At 37.8% G+C, this 23,380-nt stretch overlaps 1 protein-coding gene across 2 annotated transcripts in view; it reads right to left on the reverse strand.

Annotated features, from left to right (window-relative positions):
- Positions 1–7,979: 7,979 nt before the first annotated feature.
- ATP6V1A (ATPase H+ transporting V1 subunit A) overlaps positions 7,980–23,380 on the reverse strand; it is a 59,789-nt gene continuing 44,388 nt past the window's right edge. For both annotated transcript variants that reach the window (XM_024120054.3, XM_055085225.1), the window contains 9 exons: positions 21,901–22,063; positions 21,267–21,375; positions 16,622–16,744; positions 16,414–16,528; positions 15,763–15,826; positions 14,094–14,297; positions 12,894–12,988; positions 10,225–10,396; positions 7,980–8,259 (listed from right to left, as the gene is read on the reverse strand). In XM_024120054.3, coding sequence (XP_023975822.1) covers positions 8,167–8,259; positions 10,225–10,396; positions 12,894–12,988; positions 14,094–14,297; positions 15,763–15,826; positions 16,414–16,528; positions 16,622–16,744; positions 21,267–21,375; positions 21,901–22,063 — 1,138 coding nt within the window. In that variant the 3' untranslated portion in view covers positions 7,980–8,166. The remainder of the gene's footprint in view (positions 8,260–10,224; positions 10,397–12,893; positions 12,989–14,093; positions 14,298–15,762; positions 15,827–16,413; positions 16,529–16,621; positions 16,745–21,266; positions 21,376–21,900; positions 22,064–23,380) is intronic.

A 23,380-nucleotide genomic window follows, 5' to 3' on the forward strand; every position in this document is an offset into this window, starting at 1 on the left:
GGGCCCGTGAGCCATGGCCGCTGAGCCTGCGCGTCCGGAGCCTGTGCTCCGCAACGGGAGAGGCCACAACAGTGAGAGGCCCGCGTACCGCAAAAAAATAAAAAATAAAAAAAATACAGGCAATGTGGCACATGCAAAATTCCCTTTGGGAAGCCCCAAAAGACACCTCAAAGACACAAAGCAGCTGCAGAGGTGCATTGTGTTATTTCTTACTTGAGCAAATCTATAAATACCAGAGATTTATTTAATTATGTTTATCACAGAACTACTGCTTACCTGGCAGTAGTTTAATCAAAGTAATACCAAGAGGTGCTGCTACAAGAAAGAAATATATTTGAAATGGTTCTTGTTGGTTCATTCTATTGAATTTTTAACTATTTGACTAGGTAAGTCACATGATTCAAATGTGAAGAAATATGTTTTATTATTTTTGAATTAGTCACTTCCTGAAGAGTTTTGCATTTGATGATGGATTTCTATATGGAATCAGGCCAACATTGGTCCTTTCAGAAGTACTCAGTAAGCACTGACATTTTAACAAGCACTAAAAGAGTCCGGCTTTTCACTCGTAGGGGTTGTTAAAATTTCTGGTTTGAAGACTGCCTTCCTGATCTGGCCATATCTGCTTATTGCCTGCACTTTTCTGTACTTAATATTTTTCTTTAGAAATGGCTCAAAAATTTTTTTACTAGTTTGGCCTCCTCCCTAAACAAATCCTTGAAATCTTGGATATGAAGTACATTTTCATATGTACATATGAAAATGTACTTATTTCAGAAGTACATTTTCATGAAGTACATTTTAATGTACACTATACATCTGTCTCTCCCCCAAAACTACCTCATGGACACAGAGCTGTGCTGTGCGATCCCCCGTCAAGGAAAGACTTGTTGGGCAGCTGCCAGGAGTGTGGTCAGCAGACAGCTGCCAGCTGTCAGCTCCTTCTAGGCTAGGTCTGCAGATGCCACATCACCTGAGGTCACATCCTCACAGGGCAGCCTGAACCGGGATTCTGTGAGGTGGGGGGGAGAGAGAGAGAGAGAGGCACTGGGGTACTAAGGCCTGGCCGTCTCAGTCTGATGCATGTCAACTCTGATCTGCAATTTTTCCTCCAGAGCTTCCCCACTGGAGTGGCTAAGGCTTTGCCAAACCTGCTTTGTATTTTGATTTCCTCCCTGCCCAATCCCTCTTCACCCCCTTCCTTTCTCGTGTTGATTCCAAATAAGCAACTTGTACCTCCATCTCTATCTCAGCATCTGTTTCCAAAGAACCCAACCTACAATACCATGCTTGAGAAAATACTGTCCTAAATCATATTTTTAGGACAAGTGTCAAAAGGTCTCTATAAAGACTTTGAAATAAAGCATGCAATTTAAAAATAAAGGCCATGGAGTTCCCTGGTGGCTCAGTGGTTAAGAATCTGCCTGCCAATGCAGGAGACACTGGTTCGAGCCCTGGTCCAGGAAGATCCCACATGCTGGAGCAACTAAGCCCGTGCACCACAACTACTGAGACTGCGCTCTAGAGCCCGCAAGCCACAGCTACTGAAGCCCCGTGCACCTAGAGCCCGTGCTCCACAGCAAGAGAAGCCACCGCAGTGAGAAGCCCACGCACTGCAACGAAGAGTAGCCCCCGCTCGCCGCAACTACAGAAAGCCCGTGCGCAGCAACGGAGACCCAACGCGGACATAAATAAATAAATAAATAAAAATAAAGGCCATGAATATTTTATGTGATTGAAAGTAACGTGGCTTTTATACAAGGTGTCTGAAACTCAGTGCAATTTTAAGTCATCTAGTAAATGCTAGATGTACTACTTGGAAGTTATAAAAGTATAAGAGCTGTTCAGATGATGGTTGAAAATCAAACTAAAAAATTATTGTAATGGATTAAAGAAAAAGGAATTTTAAATCCCAGGACAAATGCTGTTTTTTAAAAATGAGACTAAATTATATTCTTCTATCATTTTATTCACAAATTAAGCCTGTGTATGAAAAAATTCAAATATATCACAGGATTTTGATTCCTTTCTGAAATCTCCTGCATACAAAGAAATGAACAGAAGAGAAACTGCTAGTCGATTCAGTAAATACCTGAAACCACTGTAACAGAATCCTGTTTGAAATCCATAGGTATAACAATGATTATCGCTCAAATTTCGTGATTTAGGAAAACTTTGTCTTACTGCCAGACAGTTCTGAATCTAAATTAGTCAGAATACACATGAATCAGTAGAGCACTGTTTAAGGCCAATAACAGGGGATGTCTTAAAGGATAAATGGTTCAGCAAAACCTTAAAATACTGAGATTGTGGTAGAACTGTTAGTATTCAGAGAATACTTATTTAAGTCTCCTGGGATACCTTTTATATCTAAGCATTGAATAAAGATACTTATGTCCTAAAACTTGCCCCATGGTAAAAATTATGTGGGATATTTGTTAAATTGACTCCTACACCTTTTCCTTAGAATGGATTCCAATTCAGTTGGTTTGGTGCAGGGCCTAGGAATCTGTATCATTAACACAGTCCCATATTTCCTATATTCAGACAAGTTTGAGAAACAGCTCATTAAGACATCTATATTTAAAACATCAAAGCTGCTTTTAACAGTCATCCACTGCTGCTTTAAGGGCTGTGATGTGTATTCAGGGACACCTGAATACATATTTGCATGGACCGGCTGGCTATAGCACTGTTAACAAGCCAACAGTGTCTGCATTCTATGACTGTGTGGTCTGGTTAGCTTCATTCTGTTCCAAGAACATACTTTCCCCAAATCCTGGTCAGCTGTCTGGCAAAGTAAGTTACTTGTTGCAAACAGAACTGAGAGCTCCTGGATTGAAAAATTCAAATCTATCACCACCGCTAGAAAAGTGCACATTTAAAAATCAAACAAACAAAAATGTGATCATTTTACTAGGTAAAATTCAAAAGCACTTTAAAACCACCACTATACATATCTTAGTGAGAAACTACTTTAAATAAATAGAAATCCCTTAAGTGTAATGTTTTTGGTAAACATTATTTAAGTATGATATACATACAGGAAAGTGCTTGAATCATGTGTGTGAATTTTTACAAAACGAACACACCCATGTATGGCAGGATCCACAAGAATCAAAACATTACCAACACCCTAGAAGCCCCCCATATTCCACCCTCTTGATGACACTCCCTTCCCCACATGTGTAACTGCTATCCTGACTTCAAACACCATATATTAGTTTTATGCTTTTGAATTCTATATAAATGGAATCATACAGTATACTTTCGTTTGGCTTCTTTAAACATTATTAGTGAGGTTCACTCATGTTGTTGCATTAACTCTCACGTCTATGTAGTATTTCACCGTGTGAATATACCACAACCCACTTATCCATTCTTCCATACTACCATTTAGGTACTTTCCAGTTTGGGGCTATTACAAACAGTGCTGCTATAAACGTTTTGGGTCATATCTTCTGGTTGTGAACATGTATGTATGCATTTCTACTGTGTATTAGGTATTACTAACTCAACTTTGTAGATACCACCCAAAATAGTTCTCCAAAGTGGCTGTAGAAATTTATGCTCCCACCAAAAATGTATGAGTTCTGATTGCTCCACATCTGTATCAACACTTGGTATTCTCTGTCCTTTCCATTTTAGTCATTCTAGTATATATAAAATTGTATCGGGGGCTTCCCTGGTGGCACAGTGGTTGAGAGCCCGCCTGCCGATGCAGGGGACACGGGTTCACATTTCCCTGATGACTAGAAGCTGACCATCATTATTCAACGATTTTGTGAGGTGCCTGTTCAGGACTTTCATCCATTTATCTATGTCATCATTTATCTCTTTTTTTTTTAACTTGGAGTTCTTCATATATTCTGGATATAAATCCTTAATAAGGTATTTATAATTGTTTATGTTCTTACTCCTCCCCACTTTAAAGACTTCTGTTATATAATTCTGGTAAAAATGGCTATTTCTAGACTCACCTTCCTAAACTATGGCTCAAACTCAACAGTTTCTCAAACACATTTTCCTTCTAAAAATGACTTGAGTCATGACAATGTCCACAAGCACCTTGGCTAGCCAGTCATTTCTCCCTAGTTTTCTTCTGATTACTTTGTCTCACATTTATAAACCCAACTTCTTGGTTCTGAATGAAAAGTACATAATAAGGAAAAGATATACAGTATGATTGAGTACAAAGAGACACTAGAAATCAGGAGGTCTGAATTCTGATATTAAGTGGCTGTGTGACACTGGGCAAATCAGTTAAACTTCCATTTCTCTTCTGGATTATGAGGGGGTTGGAATATATGATCAAAATTCCCACTAATCCAAGAAGCTGCTTTACTTTCAGGAGCATTAAACCCCACATCTGCCTATTTATAACCATAATTGGTGTGTGTACTATCTGCTCTTTAAAAGACATCTTTTCTCTTTGAAGAGATGCTCTTTTAAAAACTCTTTTCAAAGAGTGTCCCGATCCTTTTACAGGGTGCTTCTTTATGTTGCAGAACAATGGCTTTTCAGTTATTGATTGAACAATCTTTTTTTTCTGTGTTCTTAAGAGGCCGGAAGCAGATGCTATGAGTTCCCCACCCAAATCTCTTCAGCCATGAGTACCATTTCAGTGCCCACCAGCTGACCTCCCAATTGCCGGCACCTAAATCTCTTTGCACAGGTTTTCCTGTGGCCACCAGAGCCCGATCTACTTATACTCATGTGCTGGGCACTGACTCTCCTTGTCTTAGTAGGAACAGCCTGACTGACAGCAGATGGCTGTCAATCAATGATGCTGAAAGGACGCTAGCGCCTTTGCACACCAGGTGGAATATAAAGAGGTGCATACCTTTCAGTTGTTCCCACAACTCCCCAGCAGGATGGTGCTCCAAAATGTTGACTTGCTTGATAAGAACACGTATTGGCTTCCTTCAACTCTGTCTTAATTCTCTATTCCCCTACTGGTGCTTTCCTAGGATCACATCCCAAATAAACTGCCTGCATGCAAATGCACGTCTCAGTGTCAACTTCTGGGGGAACTCGAACTAAAAGTGAGCCTTTAAAACAACTTCAGAGGCATTTTATCATACCTCACCTGGGGAAATTGGTTCCCTTCATCATACTCTTATATTGTGGCAATATATTAAAACTAATAACCTGGGCTTCCCTGGTGGTGCAGTGGTTGAGAATCTGCCTGCTAATGCAGGGGACACGGGTTCGAGCTCTCGTCTGGGAGGATCCCACATGCTGCGGAGCAACTGGGCCCGTGAGCCACAACTACTGAGCCTGCGCGTCTGGAGCCTGTGCGCCGCAACAAGAGAGGCCGCGACAGTGAGAGGCCCGCGCACCGCGATGACGAGTGGCCCCCGCTTGCCACAACTAGAGAAAGCCCTCGCACAGAAACGAAGACCCAACACAGCAAAAATAAATAAATTAATTAATAAACTCCTACCCCCAACATCTAAAAAAACCAAAAAACTAATAATCTGAAAATATTGGATTATTATCAAAAAAGACTAAAAATCACCCACTCTATAATGAATAAGCTTTCTCATGAATTTTTAAGTATTTCTCTACATAAAGCTGGTGCTCAACAGTAATGTAGAGTTTTTCATTTCACACTGCTTCTTACGCCTTTAGAAATTGTTAGAAATACACTTAAGGAAATAAAATCCATATTGCTACATTGGATCTTAAATAATTTGGCTTGCAGAATTACGAATTACAAAGCTTTAGTTCATTTGTCAAAAGTAGAGATGAGTACACTGATTTCCTTTCATTTATAAGTCTACTTTTAGAAACCATTCATTTTTTCAATTTAAAGTAATATTCAGAATGCTACGGGATTCCACGTACTATATTTCCAAATCACAGTGGTACATGATTACAGGACTTTCTGCAGTCTATAGTGAGGGTGCCAATTCAATTTCATGATCTTAAGTAACAATCTATAAAGAGGGAAATAAAAAACTTTAAAGTTCATACTGAAAACAAGCCAAAATACAATAAGGTGGCACGTTTTTTTAGCAGATCTTGCCACACCCACAAAAAAAGGGAAAAATGTTAATTTAAATCCACTTTTTATTCTTTCATAGATTTTAACAATTATACACAACTTTTAACATAAAGATAGTGAAACTTCAAGGATAAGGAGGCAGTATATATGACCTCTTCTATTCGTTCGTCAGGATGGAAGGAAGTTTCCAAAGGGTACAATGTGTGAGATTTAACACTGGAAAAATACATATGAAACTTGTTAACTGGCTCCACTTAGGATCAGGCACAGCACAATAAATATAGAACTGCATCATCTTTTTAAAAGACTGTTGTTAACTTTAACACATTCTTATTAAAGAAATATGATCAGTGACCAATGTGAAATTCTACCAACATATGGGTGAAGGGACACTTACAGTGAGGCTCTGAGCAAAGTTTCTCTAGCATCTTCACACCCATACATCAACATTCTTAAAAAGGAGTAAGAATGTACATTGCAAATTCAGAACAACACAAAAGAAACTTGGTCAAACTTTCTTCGTCATATCATTCATTACTAACACAATCCTAGTTTGCTGGTAGGTTTAAGGTAGGAATTGAAAGTTTTTGAAATTCTTTTAATTTCCACTGGTCTTAGGGCCTCTGGGTAGAAGGCCACATTGGAAAGCAAACTGATTCAGCAGCACCATTACATCCACGTCTCAACAAATCACTGCACAATTTTTATCTTCCAATATTCTGAAAGGTTAAAAAAAGATACATGGCAGAATACTTATCCTGAATAGCAGGCCACTGTAAGAACATGTAATCTGCAAGGATTTAAACAAACATAGTTGAATTCTCTAACTGCATCTTTCCTTAACAGACCAAAAGAAATACATTACCTAATGTGCCTTTTCATACAAACACAGAAACTTTTATTTTAAAACATATACTTAAAAGATAGGAAGAAATGATCTTTTTTTCACATGACCCAGATTCTGTTATCAGCAGATAAAAGAATTAACTTCATCCCTATGAAACAGAATGGAAACTGTTATGCTGCTACAGCTACAGGTATTCTAGGAAGTCTTTTGAGCCAGTGAATCAAAAACCACATGAAAGAATAATATTTTTTACAATCAGGAAGCTGGTTGTTCAAAAATTCAATTAGCAAACAAACATGTGACAAATGTCATTATCTTGTAAAAACATAATGCCACTCTGGCCCCAAGAATCACTAAAGCCCAGCTGGTCCTTAAAGGTGCAAACAGCCTTTAACCACTACTAAATATCTTCTCTGTAGCATTTTACTGCCCACCACATTGCCACATGATTCTCAGAAGCTTAGGCTTCTAGGATGCTTGAGGAAAAAAAAGAGGGTGTGATGTGGATCAAGTTCTCGGTGATTGTTTTAAATGTAATTTTAAAAAGAATTTCCTAGTAATGCAGTATAATAGTCCTTGATACTGAATTTTTCCTAGTGAAATAAAATAGGCTTTAACAAGATGATGTTAATCTAAGTTTGAACCCCTGGCTCCTTTTTTACTTTTTAAGAGGGCACTGATTCATCTATTGTGTTGAGTCCCACAAATGCCTGCTTTAAAAACAGTACAGTTCTCAACAGTTTGCCACAAATATTCTTGATTTACACTGGGGGAAGCAACACATAATAGAAACATTAATTATTCATGTTTTAAAAAAGTAATTATTTCCTACAAAGCAGGTTACTTAGCAGAATGCTAAGCTGCAAATAACTTTACCACACAGATATTGAGTCATTTCACAAAGAATCTGACAAAATGTATAGAAGTCTGGCCTTCCATTCCAAATCCATTGCAAAGAGAGTACACGCAGTAGTCCTGTTTACAATTTAATGGCGATGAGGAAAGGGCAAATGTAGGACAAGGAGAGACGTCACCCTACATACAAGTTTACAGTAGTGTAGCCATTGTATATCCTATTTACTACATTCACCACTTTGGAGAAAGGATCAGGGAGGCCCTTCAAACACTGGAACAAAGGAATGTTTGTTTTATATAAGACCTACCAAATAAACAGGGAAACAAATGATAACACACATAGGCACTAGTCTCAAAGCTGCACAATAAGAAGCAAAGGGTTTGAGATGAGAAATTTAGGAAAATATACACATATGAGAGCTTGCTGAGGAAAAGGAGGAAAGAAATCACAGTTCTAATCTTCAAGGCTACGGAATGCATTCTGCATATCTTCAAGAAGTTGTGCATAGTCGGCCTTGATCTTTGCCTCACCATCTTTCACTGGATCCTGAAAGAAGACATGACAGAATTCAATTTACCTTTGGAAAATAATTTTCAGAACACATAGTGAGTTATTTATATTTACTATATTTGCATACTAGGTTGAGGTACATGGGTAAAACACAGGCAGGAGGCAGAATTAACCTTATTTTTCTTTTTTCCTTTAAGGGTAGAAATGTGTAAAGTAGTTGTCCAACCAAACAGAAGACAAAATTTCTGTTTTGTGTCTTGCTTGCTAACTGTATTCAATAACCAATGGATTTACCCTCAACAATATGCAAAATATTAGGAAATTATGCAGCAATGCATATTAGATGCATTCCTCTCTGAGTATATGATAGTTGGAATTTAATCAAAACAGAATTTACTATTCAAGGTCTGGTAGTATCATGTTGGGACAGGAGAGTAAAACTTCTAAAATAACCTCAAAATGCACCCCACTTAAAATCTGTATTGGGCTTCCCTGGTGGCGCAGTGGTTGAGAGTCCGCCTGCCGATGCAGGGGACATGGGTTCATGCCCCGGTCCGGGAAGATCCCACATGCCACGGAGCGGCTGGGCCCGTGAGCTATGGCCGCTGAGCCTGCGCGTCCGGGGCCTGTGCTCCGCAACGGGAGAGGCCCATGTACCACAAAAAAAAAAAAAAAAAAAAAAATCTGTATGGAAAGCAACTTAATTGAGTAAAACATATGAAAGAAACCTTAAAGTGTTTAAGCCCTCTGACCCAATCATTCCACTTCTGAGAACATATACTAGGAAAATACACAAAACCAACTACATGAACAAAGTTGTCCATTCCAACAACTGGAAATTTCCTAAATGCCTAAGAACAGGAAAATATTATTCTCCAGCCACAAAAGAGTGCTATAGAAAAATACTTAATGATATTAAAGAACAACTGAAATGTTAATTTGATACAATGTACCTGTAAACAGAAAAAGGACAGCAACTTTAGTTATACTACCAGAAGTCATCACTATTATATTATTGCATATATTTTTTTATCATCTTCCTATGAATGTATAATTTTTAAAAATAAAATTTGGATCAAATTACATATGGAATTTCTTTGCAACCAACTTTTTTCACTAATCATACCATAAGCGTTTCCCTGTGTCTTTGGATATTCTTTGAAAAAAAGATGTTAATGCCTTTATAATATGTTTGCTGTAATGTACATGCCACAATGGCTCTGTTCACTTTTGGATGACATTTAAAAGTTTAATATACAATCTTCTACATACATCCATATCAAAATCTCTAATTATTTCCTTGGGTTATATGTTTTGAAATGGAAAGACAGGACTCAAAGGGTGTGAATATTTTAAAATCCTTGATACGGTGAGTGTCTATACAAATTTACTTCCAATCTATAATGCAAACACTATATATATAACATACACATTCAGAGAATCACTCTTAATTTCTCAGTAGGAGATTAGTAAATATAATTGGATGTCATGACTTAGAAATAATTAAATACAACTCGACTGATCAAGTATTTTAAAAACAATCTTACACATTTGAGTTTCTACAGATAATTTCACTTAATTATCTGTTTATGTCTTGTGTACTTCCCAAAGAATGAGAGTCTACTTAAAAGTAAAAATGATGTGTAATAGGATACTTGAAGTAAGCAGCAGAAACCATTTCAGAGGAGCATCGGGATTAGATATTAACAGGCACTTGAGGTAAGGTAACTGCTGCTTAGCAATGATTTTAGCTCTAAATTGCCTGGCAGTTAAGACAAAAGGGAAAACACGTCAGCATTTATTTTAGACGTGACATACTATAATCTTTATCATGTGAATTCCGATTTGAACATAGCTTTGAGGTGTCTTCTGGTTTTACATAACCCGAGCATGTATGAAAATGATAAATGCCAGTTTCACACACCAGGTTTGGGACCCAAATAGTTTAAAAAATAAAAAAGAAACACTACTAAAAAAAGTTTATGGTAGAAACAAATATACCTTGAACTTCATGGAGGAAAGCTTATACAGGATCTCCCCCATGTGCTCACGGATAATGGACCATGTGATTTTATTGTCACTCTGGGCAGTGGTTTCAACAGCTCTGCGGGCCATATCATAAAATGCAATCATGTTGGACAGCATCCCTACTGTCTTGTAGAATGGGCAGAACCTAGGATAAATGAAAGTCAAAATAATAAACAAAAACAAAATCCAAAGCAAGTTCATAGTTCTTACTTCATCTGTAAAATACCAGAGCATTAACTTCTTTATTTAGATATGCACACTACTTATATTTATTGCATGATACATAAGGAATGAAAAAAGAATAGTGGAAAAGATCAATAATACTTAACCAGAGTTTTTGGACAGAGATGTCTCAGGAATAGGGGGTGGATGGAGAGATGGAGCTATGTATTCTTTTATTTAAAGAGTGACGTTAATTTTTGTTAACACAATCAAACAGGAAGAACAATGAAACAGTACTGCTACAATCTAATGACTCTCTGAGGGTTTGTGTTTGTACAGTGCAGTTAAAGAGTTACCCAAATGGTAACATAACTGAGTTGTAAAGACTCCCTTGTGACAGTCAGTGAAGGTTTAATAAATAATAGGAAAGCAGGGAACTGTAATTTCCTAAAGTTAATAAGCATTCCCTTTCTCCATTAATGTGTTCATTTTCATTTACCCATATCTTTTAATAATGAAGACACAGAAGTTAATATTCAACTTGGATCACATGCATTCTAATCAAATTTCCAACGCATTTAAACTTATTTGCATACACAATTTCATGCACACTCTCTATTACACTCTTTTCAAATAATTTTCCCTTTGTGGAGTTATCTTTGTGTGGATGGCTCCTAGAGCTTCTTAAGTTCCTGATACAGATTTTTTTTGAGCCTTACTGATTATACTGTCATATTTTCTGCTTGTCTTACATTCTGGTAATCTTCCTATGTGTTCAGTTTCCACTTCAGTCTTATATGGGGCCAAATATGATTGAGGGAGGAAAAACTAGCCTATGATGAAACAGTTCAAATTATCAAAGTTTAAAAGAAATGGGAACTTTTAAATAAGCCATGGAAGTAGCAGAGACAATAAAGAAAAACAAGCACTGGGCAGGAGTAGCAGGGACTGGTGAGACGTCCGACAGGGACTTCAGTAGAAAGAAAAAGAATAGGACTCTTGGGCTTCCCTGGTGGCACAGTGGTTAAGAATCCACCTGCCAATGCAGGGGGCATGAGTTCGAGTCCTCGTCCAGGAAGATCCCACATGCCACGGAGCAACTAAGCCCATGCACCACAACTACTGAGCCTGCATTCTACAGCCCACGAGCCACAACTACTGAGCCCATATGCCACAACTACTGATGTCCGCATGCCTAGAGCCTGTGCTCTGCAATAAGAGAAGCCACCAAAATGAGAAGCCTGTGCTCTGCAACAAAGAGTAGCCCCCGCTCTCTGCAACTAGAGAAAGCCCACGTGCAGCAACGAAGACCCAACGCAGAAAGGAAGGAAGGAAGGAAGGAAGGAAGGAAGAAAGAAAGAAAGAAAGAAAGAAAGACTAGAACTCTTGGGAAATGAGGCACAAAAGTATATTATTTAGGAAAAGAGTAGAAGAAGCACGGGCTGTGGTAACAGGTAGTGAGAAAAGCTTCTGAAAGAGGCAATGATCCCCAGGCTCCGTACACTAAGCCACAATTTAATCTAGACTAGAACTCTTGGGAAATGAGCCACAAAAGTATATTATTTAGGAAAAGAGTAGAAGAAGCACGGGCTGTGGTAACAGGTAGTGAGAAAAGCTTCTGAAAGAGGCAATGATCCCCAGGCTCCGTACACTAAGCCACAATTTAATCTAATTAAAGATGGCTGGGGGGCTTCCCTGGTGGCGCAGTGGTTGAGAGTCCGCCTGCCAATGCAGGGGATGCAGGTTCGTGCCCCGGTCCGGGAGGATCCCACGTGCCGCGGAGCGGCTAGGCCTGTGAGCCATGGCCGCTCCACAACAGGAGAGGCCACAACAGTGAGAGGCCCGTATACCGCAAAAAAAAATAAATAAATAAATAAATAAAGATGGCTGGATAATGAGTGAAAACACTGTCATAACTGGAAAAATGAGCCAACTCAAGATAAGGATAAGGGAACATACTGGATCACTAGATGTCTGCTATGAAAATATAAAATAAACCTATACACTGAGTCAGAGTGTGTCTGTATGAGAAAAAAAAAGGCGGGGAGGGTTTTAATATGTAGGCAGCTCCTTCTTCAAAACTTGATAGAATATCCTCAAATTAAAAAAAGAAAATCAGGCTAGATTACCGTGACCCATGGCCGCTCCACAACAGGAGAGGCCACAACAGTGAGAGGCCCGTATACCACAAAAAAAAATAAATAAATAAATAAAAATAAAATAAATAAATAAAGATGGCTGGATAATGAGTGAAAACGCTGTCATAACTGGAAAAATGAGCCAACTCAAGATAAGGATAAGGGAACATACTGGATCACTAGATGTCTGCTATGAAAATATAAAATAAACCTATACACTGAGTCAGAGTGTGTCTGTATGAGAAAAAAAAAGGCGGGGAGGGTTTTAATATGTAGGCAGCTCCTTCTTCAAAACTTGATAGAATATCCTCAAATTAAAAAAAGAAAATCAGGCTAGATTACCTGTCATAAGGAGTATATCCATTTTGTTGAAGGAAATCATCTTTGATAAGTTTTGCTACCTCCAGAGTGATTTTATCTGTTTCTGCTAGTGAAGCCTAGAAGAGGAAAAAATACATTTTTAGAAATTTACTGCCACAACGTGGGACCAATAGTTCTAATCAGTTAGCATGCAGAAACCACATAATCAACACACGATCACCTATCATTAATAAATTCACTTCATAACTGCTTCCTGATTGATGTTCTTTTTTGGATTTTGCTGTGAAAAACATATAACATAAATTTACCATGGTAACCATTTTTAAGTGTAGTTCAGTAGCTTAAGTATGTTCACATTGTTGTGAAACAGATTTCCATAACTTTTCATCTTACAAATTTGAAACTCTATACCCATTAAACAACAACTCTTCTTCCGCCCTCCCGGCCCCTGTTAACCACTACACTACTTTCTAGTTCTATGAATTTGACTACTTCAGATATGTTATATATAAGTATTTGTCTTTTTGTGACTCGTTTATTTCACCTAACATAATGTCCCCTCAAGGTTCATCCATGTTGCAGCATGTGTTAGAATTTCCCTTCCTTCTCAAGGCTCAAATGGAATATTAATTCCATTGTGTGTGCATGTGTGTGCGCGTGCGCACGCGAGTGTGTTGCAAAGGACATCTGGGTTGCTCCCACCTTTTAGTGCTTAGATGTTTCTATGAACATGGGTACACAAATAGGCTGATTTTTTTTTAAACACCACATAGAGAGAGAAATGCCCAGCCAACCCTTAGCTATTCCAGTCATCCTAGCCCAGGAACCAGACATGTGAGGGAAGAAACTTTCAAATGACTATGGTCTCAGCCACCATACAACTGCAAAAACTGTATGAGGGGACCCAAGCAAGACTTCCCATCTGAGCCCACTAACCCCAAAAACCATGAGCAAAAAAACACTATTTAAGCCACTAAATGTCAGAGTGGTTTGTTATTCAATAATAATCTAAACACCAATCATCTTTCTACTTTCCATAACACAAGCAGGTCCCTCAAATATCTGCTGGATAAAGGAATAATCAAAAATTCTATTAGTTTAAAAAATATTTAATAAATACTCATTCTCCCAGCAAGAATCCGCATATCCAAGGTTCTATTTGTCCTTAAAAAGCTTCAGTGCAACTCACAGACCTGTCTTCCACAAGATTTTACAACCTACCTTTCCCACAAGCTGTACAATTTCTGCCAAGTCTTCTTCTTCCTGCAGAATCTCCTTAGCTTTGGTCCTCAGAGGAACAAACTCTGTGAAGTGTTTGTCATAGTACTCATCCAAGGCACGCATGTACTTGCTGTAGCTGATCAGCCAGTTGACAGACGGGAAATGCTTCCGTTGAGCAAGTTTCTTATCTAAGCCCCAGAACACCTGATTTAAAGACAAAATCAAAAACAAAACATAAAAATTTTTCTTAAAAACAATTTTTTTGAAGTATTGAAATATATTTGTTTGTCCTAAATATGCAATTCTATATTTTTCCGGTCAAATTATTTATCTTTTTAGTATATAACAAGTATAAATGAAATAGAATAAAACCGCAAATAGGAAAATGTATTTCTTTTAGTTTCAGTATGGGTAATATCTACAAATCAAAATTTCCTTAATAGTATGTCAAATGTGATAGCAAAAAACCTGACTCCTTTGAAGTTTATGACTGTGCAATATAAAGATGAACCAGAAAATGCTTATTAAGATAGATACTTCACTTTAATGAAAACCTCTAAATGTTCTAAATAAATTCAGTTCCCTATCATTAAGGGCCAATCCTAAAAGATCTGACAGTCATTTTTCTGAGGCCACACATTCATATGTATTTTATGCATTCTTAACTTTGCTCCCCATTTCTCTGTAATTAAAAATTCAAAATTTTAGCAAAGGTTAAACATCTTGAAAATTGTAAATTTAGCCTCTGCGACTTCCTTTATCTGAAACTGACAGAAATATAGGCAAATATTCTATGTTTCCCATATGAATAATACATATGCTTATAAATACACCAACATTAAAAAAATTATAGCTCTGATTTATATACGTCTTTCATTTAGGCTTACTTTTAAAAAAATTTTTATTTATTTTTTATACAGCAGGTTCTTATTAGTTATCTATTTTATACATATTAGTGTATACATGTCAATCCCAATTTTCCAGTTCATCCCACCACCACTAGCCAGGCTTACTTTTAATGGCCAAGTTGGCTGGCTATCCACTAGAATTCATGCCCTTGTCACTGGGAAGCTGCCTAGGCAGAAACTACACTTTCCAAGCTTTGCTTTCATCTGGGTGTGGCTAACAGAGTGAGTGGAGTGACCAGGCCTGAGCCCAAAGTAGGTGTGCCTTCTACACAGTCCCCCTGTATCAGTCCGATGCAGACAATTACCAGGCTAGGTGGAGCCCAAGGTGGAAGAAGCGCTGGTTCTGGATTACTATGGAATGGAAAAGAGCTGCCCTCTGATAGGGTTACCTGCCTTGGACCATACCATGAGGAGAAACTTCTATGGGGTTTTTGCCATTATATCTTTCTGGGGCCCATTTGTTTCTACTCCTAGGGCTACTCTAACTCAAAGTGTAGTATTACTCTAACACGAATAAAACTTTGCTACCCGGATGTATTTTCCACTTACAGATATTAAGTCTATTATAAACTCTAGATAAAGAGCTAAGAAAGAACAGATAGCACTGAAGACTTTCAGTAGTAAGAATGTTGCTAAAACAGACTTTACCACTGCCTACTCTTCAGTGACCAAATGAAATACTTCACAATGATGTGGATAACACGAGGACAGCCTGGGGTGGGGTGGAACTCAGAAGCTGACTACACTAGGGAAAGATATACCTGAACAATACCAAGAGTAGCAGATGTAACTGGATCAGAAAAATCACCACCAGGTGGAGAAACTCTAAATTTAAAAGAAGAAAAAGTCATTAGAAATGCTCATGGAAAATAACTTGTATATAAAGACAATTTTTTGCAAGTCAATTTTAATGTAAATAACTTTAGAAATACGACCTTTGGAAAGAAAATCTTATACAAAAATCTTAAATAAAAACCAGTACTAAGTTGAAAATTAAGAATGACAACTATTAAACACCTTCTAGTTTGAGAAATGAGACAGATTTAATTATAATCTGTTTCACTATTCTAATCAAACAGCTGAAGCAGGAAGGAAGGAAAAGAGAGAACAAAGTATGGCTTTATGTGGGGATCGTGAATCCTCACATTGTTTTTATCATGATACAGTCTTACCTTGTCTATAATTTTCTAAATTATTTCTATGATATCATGACTTGAATATAATAAATCAGTCAAGTCAAATCTATAGAACCAGAACATGTAGAGATGACCTAAACATGTGCATTTTAAAGAGCTCCTTGGATGACTCGAGTGCAACCTTGGTTAAGAATCACTGCTCTCAGGGGGGCTAAATATTGTCTCTTTAAAATAAATAACCTTTTTTCTTATGAAAAGTACAGTTTTGATACTTACGCTCCTACAATGCTGACACTCCCTTCTCTCTCAGGATTTCCAAGACATTTCACTCTGCCAGCTCGCTCATAGAATGAGGCCAGACGGGCACCGAGATATGCAGGATATCCACTATCTGAAAAATGAAAAGAAATTTTAAGGAGAGGTTCTAAGCCAATCCCCAAATCCTAACAGTCTTGCTTATGTAATAAGCAATACAAAGACTTACCTGCAGGCATTTCAGCTAAGCGACCAGAGATTTCTCTAAGAGCCTCAGCCCATCTAGAGGTAGAGTCAGCCATCATACTGACGTGATAGCCCATGTCACGGAAATATTCTGACAGTGTAATTCCTAAATTGGGAAGAATATTACAAGTTATAATCCTATAAAGTATAATCCTGTCTTTTTCACCCTTAAGAAAAATTTAAAGCAATAAGTTCCTAAGATTGCTAGCTGTTCATCATAATCTGTGCTGCTTCTTTTGGGCACACAACTGAATTATATTGTCTAGCCTCCTGTGCATTTAGATGTGGCAAGTAACTGACCCCTATCTAATGGAATGTAAGAGTCATGTGTTCCACCACCAGGCAAGCCACACATCCTTCCATGCTACTTCTTCCTTCTGGCTTACTGAGAGGGCGAGAACTCCCAGGACCCATGCAAGATATGTGTCGAAATGAAAGAGCTCTTTTCAGCCTGCGTCCAAGCCCAAAAATGACAGAATAACGAAGACTGCCCTGATCATCTGAAATAAGTGTCTACTAAGCAATTGTATGTTTGGGTTTATCATAGCCTAGTATACATTTTTAAAAGTAGGAAAAGACGTTCCTCCCATTCTTTGTTGAGATAATTAGACACAGGCATCAAAAAATCCTCAACTAATTAGCTTGTTTGGTTATTTTTCAAAAGTAACAAATGTTATTAACGTGAGTAATAATCTTAATTATCCAGATCATTCTGCTATGCAGATTGGGTCCTCTCCTGTAAAATCACATACAGTAAACCACTTAGAAGAAGCTAATATACAGAAAGAAGTCCTGGGTTCTACTTCCTATTCTGTCATTAATCTTAGCAAAATAACTTCATTTCCCAGTGTGGTTTCCTAATCTGTGAAAATGGAATAACTCTCACCCTATCTATCTATACATATCAGATGAAATAATTTCTATAAATGCTCTCTGCAAAGTACAAAGTACTATACAACTCTAAGATATTAGAAATGTATATTTGTTGCTACATCATAAGCATCCCCAAATCTACTGCCCTAATTCCCTTATTTTACCAGTAAAGAAACAGATGCTTATATAAGTAAAACAAAATAGTTGCTGGAAAACTCAGAACTTTACTATTTATCATATTACATCCTTCAGAATAAAAAATACTGACTTAGGCTTCCAAAATATGATCCAGGGAACAAAGGCTTTAAGAAATACCACTTATCATTATTAAGGCTTAAAAAAACACAGTAATTATCACATATTTCAATCTGATGGTAGAATCAGATCCTCTCTTCTACAATTACGCTATGTCTCTGTGATAACATTCACTAATGCCTGTGTGTATATATTTATTAAAAAGACTTGATAGAAGAGACAGATACACATGACTAAACCTCAAAGAAGTCGCATAAACCACTTTCATAGACCTAAAGATATCAGTGCCTACGAGAAAAAAAAAAAAAAAAACCTCAGACAAAATCAAAGATAAGCAAACTAGGACAATATCTGCAACTCATAACAGATGAAAGACTGATTTCAAAGAACTTTACCAATCCATATGATAAACAACTACTACCAATTACAAAAATGGACAGAAGGCAGTTTTCAAATGGTTAATACACACAGAAAAGATGCTAGTTCACTGTAAGAAATACAGAACGAATAGGCATCTAATAAAGCAGGGACAGTAAAATGCTAATTATCAGATCTAGGTGTGGGGTACATGGGTATTCACTGTAATATTCTTTCAACTTTTCTGTATGATAATGATCATAAGAAAGTGTTGAAGAAATTAGCATTGGTGAGTATATGAAGAAGCAGAATTCTTGTCCACTGTTATTCCTTTTGAAGAGCTATTAGAAACTAAAATCTACATTAACAGTTGTATTGTTAGCAATTTTACTTCTAAGAACTTACCTGACAAAAATACAAAGAAACATGCGCATAAAACATACAAAGCCACAGTGTAAAAAACATGCTTAAGAATGTTTTATGGTGTGAAGTTTGTGGGAGCAAAAAAATTATCAATAATCCAAGTGCCCCCTAAAAGGATGCTGGTTAAATAAATTATGATATATCCATACAAAGGGATACTGTGCAGCCATTTAAAAGAAGTAGGTAGACTTCTTGTCCTAAAATAGTAGATGAGTATGTCACTTTCTCCTTCTCCTCATAAGAGTAACCACCAAACAAGGAGAACAAGAAATACAGAAACACAAACTCCATAGTCAAAAACTAGGGGCCATGTTTAGCTTCACAACAAAATAATGAGGAAAGCCAACTAAATGAGATAAAAAACAAACAAGGGGGTGGAAAGACACCAAGAATTCACCTGAGGCTGCACATCTCAGACTAAGCTTTTGCAAACCAGAAGGTATATCCTGAGGGGCAAAACCAAGAATCCATTGCCTGGAACACAGTAAAAGGGGTACAGGGCTAGTGGCAGGGGTTCCTTGGACCCAGTTTGGCATCAAGGGGAAGTAGAGAGATGGGGACAAATAAAACAAAGGAAGGCACTCCTTTTTAGTAAGTAAAAAGTGAATGAGGCAGGGTAGAAGAGAAAGAATTCATTGTAAGTGGCCTTGTAGCTGCGGATTTTTATTGGCAGGAAAGAAAAAGCAAAATAACTTACACAACTCTATGCTATAACAAACTTCACAGATTACCAGGAAGAATTCCTGCTACCCTGGACCATAGTAACAACCATTCCCTCCCATCTCCTGCAAAGATGAGTAATAGTAATAATAAACATCAGCACAGGAACTAAACAAAAATAAAAGAAAAAAGGAGACAGAAGAGCAGAGTACAACAATGAACCTGCCAAGAAGCAAATGAAAACTGTGACCACAATTAATTAATAAAAGACAACCTTAATATTGCATCCTACCACAAAATAAAAATCTCAAGGAATATACAGTAAGATCACAAAAGATGTTTCATGAGTCAGCAGAACTCAGCAAAGAGCTAGAAGGACATAAAGGCTTCACTGGAAGCAATACAAAGAATACACATTGATTACCCTGTGAAAAAATGGATAAAAGGCTAAATAAAAAGAATTAGAGAGGAAATGATGCATATGGAAACAGCTAAAGGAGACGCTATATGTTTAGCTTCAAGAAGATAATCATAATGGAAGAGAAAAGGTTTCAGAAACAATTCTCAAAAATTTTCCAAAATAAAAGACATATTCATAGATTGAAAAGGTACACTATGTCTCAGGAAAAAATTATCAGAACTATCAATACTGGGATATATCCTAATAAAGTTATAAGACTTCAAGGTTAGGACTTCCCTGGTGGCGCCATGGTTAAGAATCTGCCTGCCAATGTAGGGAACACTGTTTTGAGCCCTGGTCCGGGAAGATCCCACATGCCGTGGAGCAACTAAGCACGTGTGCCAGAACTACTGAGCCTGAGCTCTAGAGCACATGAGCCACAACTACTGAGCCCGTGTGCCACAAGTACTGAAGCCTGTGTACCTAGAGTCCGAGCTCCGAAAACAAGAGAAGACACTGCAATGAGAAGCCCGTGCAACGCAATGAAGAGTAGCCCCCACTTGCAGCAACTAGAGAAAGCCCGCGCGCAGCAATGAAGACCCAACAATGAAGGCCCAAGGCAGCCAAAAAATAAGTAAAAAGAAAAAAAAGAAGACTTCAAAGTTAAAGAGACATTCCTTTGGGTAAAAAGAAAAATCACCTATAAAAGGAAAAAAAGTAGGCCAGTGTCAGATCGCTCCCCAGCACTTAATGCTGAAATAAGAGTTCTCTAGGCAAGAAATACTGATCAAAAAATTTTATACTCTGCCAAACTGTTAAAATTTAAAGGCAGGGCTTCCCTGGTGGCGCAGTGGTTGAGAATCCGCCTGCCGACGCAGGGGACACAGGTTCATGCCCCGGTCCGGGAAGATCCCACCTGCCGAGGAGCAGCTGGGCCCGTGAGCCATGGCTGCTGAGCCTGCGCGTCCGGAGCCTGTGCTCCGCAACGGGAGAGGCCACGACAGTGAGAGGCCCGCGTACCGCAAAAAAAAAAAAAAAAAATTTAAAGGCAGCTGAAAAAACCCAGACTTACAAAGAAACAAGAATTCAAATTTTGTCCAACCATGAAACAAATGGAAAAATTGTAGTCAAGGGACTGTCAGTGGGCATGACTCCATTTTACTAGGTCTAAGGCTAATACAAATACTGGATTTATGGTTATAGAACAGAATACAAACATTATAAATCCTGAAAATGTAGAAATCAAAGCACCAAAAGCTGGATGGAAGTGGGAGCAAAGATGGAAGATAATATATAAACATAATGATATGCAAAGTATTACAGTTCAAAGCTGATAATTCAAGTTATAGAGATACAGATATATTCAGAGATAGAGCAATGATGAAACATGTAATGAAAAAAAAAACCGGTAGTAGAAGATACATCATTTTAAAGTCATCAAAAAGATGGTGGCAGCTCTATTAATGTCTTAAATTGACATATTCTCAAGATATAATAATATGTGAAATATTTTTTTAAAAATATTCTAGGAACATATGGTTGTGTGTATGAAGGTACTTTAGAATGAAAGAAAAGTTCTTTGGAAAAGAAAAAGTTTGGTGCTAGCTTTCAACTTACGAACAGATATGTTAATTGCTTTTATTCCAATTCATATACTCACCAGTATAAATAGAGGCTTCTCTAGCAGCAACAGGCATATTAGAGGTATTGGCTACCAACGCTGTTCTCTTCATAATTGACTCTACCTTACCATCAACTTCCATCGTGAGCTAGAGGCAAACAATCTATTAGTGATCCCCGGAACATTTTAGTCCCCTTTTCACAACTTGTTTATATTTAATCCCTCTTATAATCTGTATTCCCAAAGCCATATTCCCATCACTCCAACCTCTTCCCTCTATCCCACTGTGCTGTAAAGAAAACAGTCAGTGTTTCCATTTCATAAATGAAGCCCATTATTTTAAGGAAAAAGTAATTAATACAGTAACCTAGTAGATCATATAAAGGCTATGTAAAGTTCACAGCTATAAATATTTTGCCTATTGTATCTTTCTCCCAATAACTGAAAACCACCAGACCACAAAAAGAAACTTTCAAGTGTTTGACTGAAAAATTCAAATTCCTCTCCTTGAGTATACAAACTGAATCAAAGATATAATTAGAAAATTCCTTAAAAGATCCTTGACAAATGAGAGCATTGCTCCAGATCCAACACAAAGCTTTATTAATTGCCAATTAAAATTGATTAGTGGTACTTTCTCTAGATTAGTATTGGAAGCTTTATAGATACAGACCTCTGGGAAGTCCCGGAGGACTTCAGACATCTCATTTCCTCTCTCACCACATCCTACATAGATAATCACATCACTGTTGGAATATTTGGATAGAGACTGCGATATCACCGTCTTTCCACAGCCAAAAGCCCCAGGGATTGCAGTAGTTCCTCCCTGTACACATCTACACAAATAAAACAAGCACGGATTACTTTACTCGCTAATACATACCAATAAATAAAGTAGGTAAGTGACACAGAAACACAAGTTAAAGAACAAAAGCACTTTATAATACTGTCATCTGTATCTATATACATATATATACAAAGACAGGTATACAGATAGATATATAACAACTGCTCCCCTAGTTTCCACCTACAGTAGTATATGTTGTTTATTATAAATTAATCATTTCTATCATCTTTAATAGCAAAAAGTGAAAGTATATTCCATAAGGTAACTGGGGAAGAGGAATATGAAAATAAATAAAATAGTACTAATGATATTCTGAATGCTTAAATAAATTAGTTTATGAAAGGACAATATAAGAATTAAAGCTGAGGGGCTTCCCTGGTGGCGCAGTGGTTGAGAGTCTGCCTGCCGATGCAGGGGACACGGGTTCGTGCCCCGGTCCAGGAAGATCCCACATGCCGCGGAGCGGCTGGGCCAGCGAGCCATGGACGCTGAGCCTGCGCGTCCGGAGCCTGTGCTCGGCAACGGGAGAGGCCACAACAGTGAGAGCCCCACGTACCGCAAGAAAAAAAAAAAAAGAAAGCTGAAAGAAAAATATAAACACTTTGAAAGTTGTCTTCTGAGGTAAAAAATAAGATCTAAGAAATTCCCATCTTGTTACAGAGGTTAATAAATGAAGACTTTTGTTAAGGTGTTAAGTCAATCCCCTTTTACCCATTCAATAACGATTTATGGAGTACTTCCAAGGTACTACAAACTAAGCTTGGAGATGCTGGAGAGACAACAGTGGAGAAAAGAGCCATGTTTCTGTATTCACAGAGCTCCCATTCCAGTGGAGTAAACTGGAGAGTCAGCTTGTGATTACAGTACCGTTTAGCAACCACTTTCAAACTTTCCCTAAAAAGTGTCAGTGGAGAGTGAAATACCCTTAAGGGCAGGGGGAAGTGAATGTCACAGGTGAGTGTGTGTGCGCGGGTGAGTGTGTGTGTCAGGCAGGAGTGTCTGGGCAGGAGAAATGAGACATAATGCTAAGGGAAATTCCTTGGTAATAGTGTGTTTTATCATAAAATTCACACAAACACTGCATCCTTAATAATACCAACAGACTTTTCTCATATGAAACTAATGCGCATTAAAATGTTTTCTCCTTCAAACCTTTCAGTGACTCTGATACACTAAGAAGGCATGTCCATTCAGCCTACAGCTTTGTATACGTCTTTCAAATCACCTTTAAGCCAGGGTGGGGAGGCAAGGCTGGGTATGCCCCACTTTAGAAGTTCAACAATCCAATGTGAAAAGTGCTATCATA

Source organism: Physeter macrocephalus, chromosome 1 (genome assembly GCF_002837175.3).
Source record: "Physeter macrocephalus isolate SW-GA chromosome 1, ASM283717v5, whole genome shotgun sequence".
Taxonomy (NCBI): Eukaryota; Metazoa; Chordata; class Mammalia; order Artiodactyla; family Physeteridae; genus Physeter; species Physeter macrocephalus.